This window comes from Populus trichocarpa, chromosome 10 (genome assembly GCF_000002775.5).
Source record: "Populus trichocarpa isolate Nisqually-1 chromosome 10, P.trichocarpa_v4.1, whole genome shotgun sequence".
NCBI classification, from domain to species: Eukaryota; Viridiplantae; Streptophyta; class Magnoliopsida; order Malpighiales; family Salicaceae; genus Populus; species Populus trichocarpa.
This window is the reverse complement of record NC_037294.2, coordinates 11,688,706-11,692,333: the sequence shown is the minus strand read 5'-3', so window position 1 is coordinate 11,692,333 and position 3,628 is coordinate 11,688,706. Positions and strand designations below refer to the sequence as shown.

Sequence of the window (3,628 nt, the reverse complement as noted above, 5' to 3'; positions counted from 1 at the left end):
AGTTGCCTTGTGATCGAGTAGGAATTTGAGACTTGAGTGGTCGGTTCTGATTAGGAAGCGTCTTCCTCTTAGGTAATGCTTCCATTTAGTGACAGCATAGACAATGGCCAAGAGCTCCCGTTCATATGCTGATAGATTTAGTTGTCGAGGTCCCAGAGCTTTGCTGATAAAAGCAAGTGGATGCCCTGCTTGCATCAAAACTGCTCCCATACCCACTCCTGATGCATCTGTCTCTACGACAAAAGTCTTGTCGAAGTTTGGCAATGCCAGAACAGGGGGATTAGCCATGGCGGCCTTTAATTGATTGAAGGCCATAGTGGCCGAACTAGTCCAGTTGAAGGAGCTTTTCTTCAACAGCTGAGTAAGGGGTCTTCAGAGTTCCCCATACCCTTTCACAAACTTCCTATAGTATCCAGTCAACCCCAAAAATCCCCGTAGTTGTTTGATATTAGTAGGAATAGGCCAATTCATCATTGCTACCACTTTGTTAGGGTCGGTGGCCACTCCTTCTTTGGTGATAATGTGGCCCAAATACTCCATCTGATTGCTGCCAAATACACACTTCTCCTTCTTCGCAACCAGCTGGTTGGCACATAATATGTCAAACACAACAGTAAGGTGATGCAAGTGGTCTGTCCGGCTCTTGCTATAGATCAATATATCGTCAAAAAAAACTAAAATGAACTTCCTCAAATGTTGCCTAAAGATGTCATTCATTAAACTCTGGAAGGTTGCTGGGGCATTAGAGAGCCCAAAGGGCATGACAAGGAATTCAAAATGGCCATTGTGAGTGCGAAATGCAGTTTTATACACATCTTTAGGGTCCATTCGAATCTGATGGTAGCCTGCCCTTAAGTCAATTTTAGAGAAAATGGTTGCTCCTTCCAATTCTTCTAATAATTCATCAATAATAGGGATGGGATACTTATCTTTTACAATCAGCTTGTTGAGAGCGCGAAAGTCCACACAAAATCGCCATGTATGGTCTTTTTTCTTGACTAGCACTACTGGAGAAGCAAACGGACTGTGGCTTGGTTGAACAATTCCAGCGTCTAGCATTTCAGCCACCAGTTTCTCCAAGGTATCCTTTTGCAACCCTGAGTATCTGTATGGCCTTAGGTTGACTGTCAGGTTTTCATCTTTCAGAGGTATCCTATGATCATGTCCTCTGGCAGGAGGTAGTTCCACTGGTTCTCTGAAAATATGAGAATAAGTATCCAATAGTGCCTGAATTGGAAACTCCTCTGCATGCTGGGCAGGAAGGTACCCTTCCTGATAGCTGAGTGTTGTGCCCTCCACCTCCAGCACTCTTAGACTGCAAATATTCACCTCTGCCAGCAGTGTTTTACGTGCAAGTAGTCCACTTAACTCTTCCAGTCGAATGGACTGGGTGAGTATAGGATTGTCCCCCTTTAGTGTCACTTCATTTCCTTCCCACCAAAAATTCATCCATTTGTCTTCGTAATTGGCTAATACATTTCCCAGTAACTTCAACCACTGTATGCCTAGGACCATATCGTAGCTTTGTAAAGGCATTACAAAAACATCCGCCTGGAACTGGACGCCTTGCATTTTCCACTGCAGGTTCTTGCAGAGCTTAGTACAAGACATGGTACCCCCATTTGCGGCTTCTACTAGCATAGGTTTGATGGGTGTCAGGAGACAATTCTGTTTACTGGCGAGGTTGGCATTAAGGAAGTTGTGGGTGCTGCCTGAGTCAATCAAAATGAATATAGGGCATTTGTCTAGTTTGCCCCATACCTTGATGGTGTGGCACCCCGTGGTGCCCTGCAATGCATGTAATGATAGATGAGGGATAAGGGCTTCTACATTCATGGTTTCAATGGTTTCCTCCTCTTCAGAGTTTTCTTCTTCGTCTTCGATGATGCATAGTGAGTATAGCTTTCGGTTTTTGCATCTATGTCCTGGTACAAATTTTTCATCACACCAAAAGCATAATCCCTTGGCTCTACGCTCATCCATCTCCCTGGTTCTAATAGGTCTGGAGGGTCTGGGGTTGGAGTTGACAGTTGCGTTGTTGAATGGTGGCCTGTTAGGGGTAGGTAGTAAGGCAGGCTGGGGAGATTTAAACGTAGTGAAGGTGGAGTTGGAAGTTGAACTGCTGGAGGGAGTGGGGTAAGCTGGCCTTTGGTTGTGTTGGTAAGTATTTGTTTGAGCTGGAAGTTTAGTGTAATGGGGAGTGTTTTTTCTATACGTGAGTGTGTTATCATGGAGCCTAGCTAGGTTATATGCTTGTTTGAGAGATTTGGGTTCAAACATTTTTACTAAGTTCTTAATCTCAGTCTCTAACCCTCCCAAGAAAAATACTAAGGCTTGCTTTTCCGATACCTGAGCTCTATTCCAGAGCATGTCAAACTCCTTGATATAGTCTTCAAGATTCCCAGCTTGTTTGTGTTCTGTTAACTCCTCCAAGGGGTCCTTTTGTCCTCCAAACCGGCAGCACAGGGCTTCAACATAATCTGCCCAAGTCGTGTCCTGTCCTTCCAAGTTTCTGATGAAGTTCTGGTGCCAATACAGTGCCAACCCATCCAAGTAGTAGGAGGCTAGTTTCAATTTGTCTGGCTCTGCTATCTCTTCAAGGTCGAAATATTGATTGCATTTATACAACCACTTATGCACATCTTCGCCTTCAAATGTTGGAAAATTCCTCTTGGGCTTGTGAAACCTGTAAGACCCTTGTGAACCTTCTCCAACCCACCCTTGACTGCAGTTTGTTGTAGGCGGTTGAGGAGCATGGGGCCTTTGGGAGGAGCTAGTCTCTCCAGTGAGAGTTTGTAGGGTGTGTTTTATCGCAATCTGCTGAGTAGCTATTTCTTTCATCATAGCCTTGAGTTGGCCAAGATCATCCGACTGTGTGTTCAGTTTGATTTCTATTCCATCGATTCTTTGGTTAGCAGCTTCCAAGGAACCGTCACACCTTCTCACATCTTGGGACCTGGTCTCTGGAGGCATTTTGAGGAGATCCAAAGATGAAGCTCTGATACCACTTTGCTGCAAGTTAATTTTCCAGAGGATGATCAAACTACCATGGGAGGGAAGAAGAAGTTTTGAAGGAGTGAGGAAGAACAGGTCATACGTTCAGCATGGGGTTTTCCCTACACACTGATTGAGAGGGAGAGAATTTAGGAAAAGATACTGAATTCTGTTATATCAAAAGTTGGAATGTTTCTGTTACATCCTTGGGTATTTATCATAAACCAAATTGTTCCCTTAATTCTATATTTCCCCTAGCCATTACACGTGGCTTGATTATTTCATTTAAACTATCCGGGCTGCATGAAACGCAACCGTTTAACTAATGTTTTAAATTCTTTACCGCTTCCTTCCCACGCTGTCGTTTTATGCTTGCTTTGAATTAAATCCCTCTTCTTCTGCGCTAGCCCTCATCTTCTTTGGTTCCAGTCGTGACACTTTGCTTACCTGTGTGCATTTATGCATCAGGCCTTGGAAGTTTCTTCATGTAGAAAATATTTTATCATTAGTAGAAAACTTGGTTTGGCTGATGATTCGATTCTTGGTTGTTGTGTCATGTCATGTCAAGTCATGATCTGCTTAGCTTTTAGCTAAAACATAGGTACTTGTTTTGCATAAAAAGTAGATAAAAAAA

General features: G+C 43.5%; 1 protein-coding gene across 1 annotated transcript; it reads right to left on the bottom strand.

The window, feature by feature from the left end:
- Positions 1 to 372: 372 nt before the first annotated feature.
- On the bottom strand, positions 373 to 2,973 carry LOC127905864 (uncharacterized). The gene has a single exon (XM_052456476.1). The coding sequence runs from the start codon at positions 2,971 to 2,973 to the stop codon at positions 373 to 375; it is 2,601 nt and encodes an 866-aa protein (XP_052312436.1).
- Positions 2,974 to 3,628: the final 655 nt, after the last annotated feature.

Bases quoted from the DNA above. Each gene is read 5' to 3' on its own strand.
- LOC127905864 (XM_052456476.1), bottom strand. From the start codon at position 2,973: ATGCCTCCAGAGACCAGGTCCCAAGATGTGAGAAGGTGTGACGGTTCC.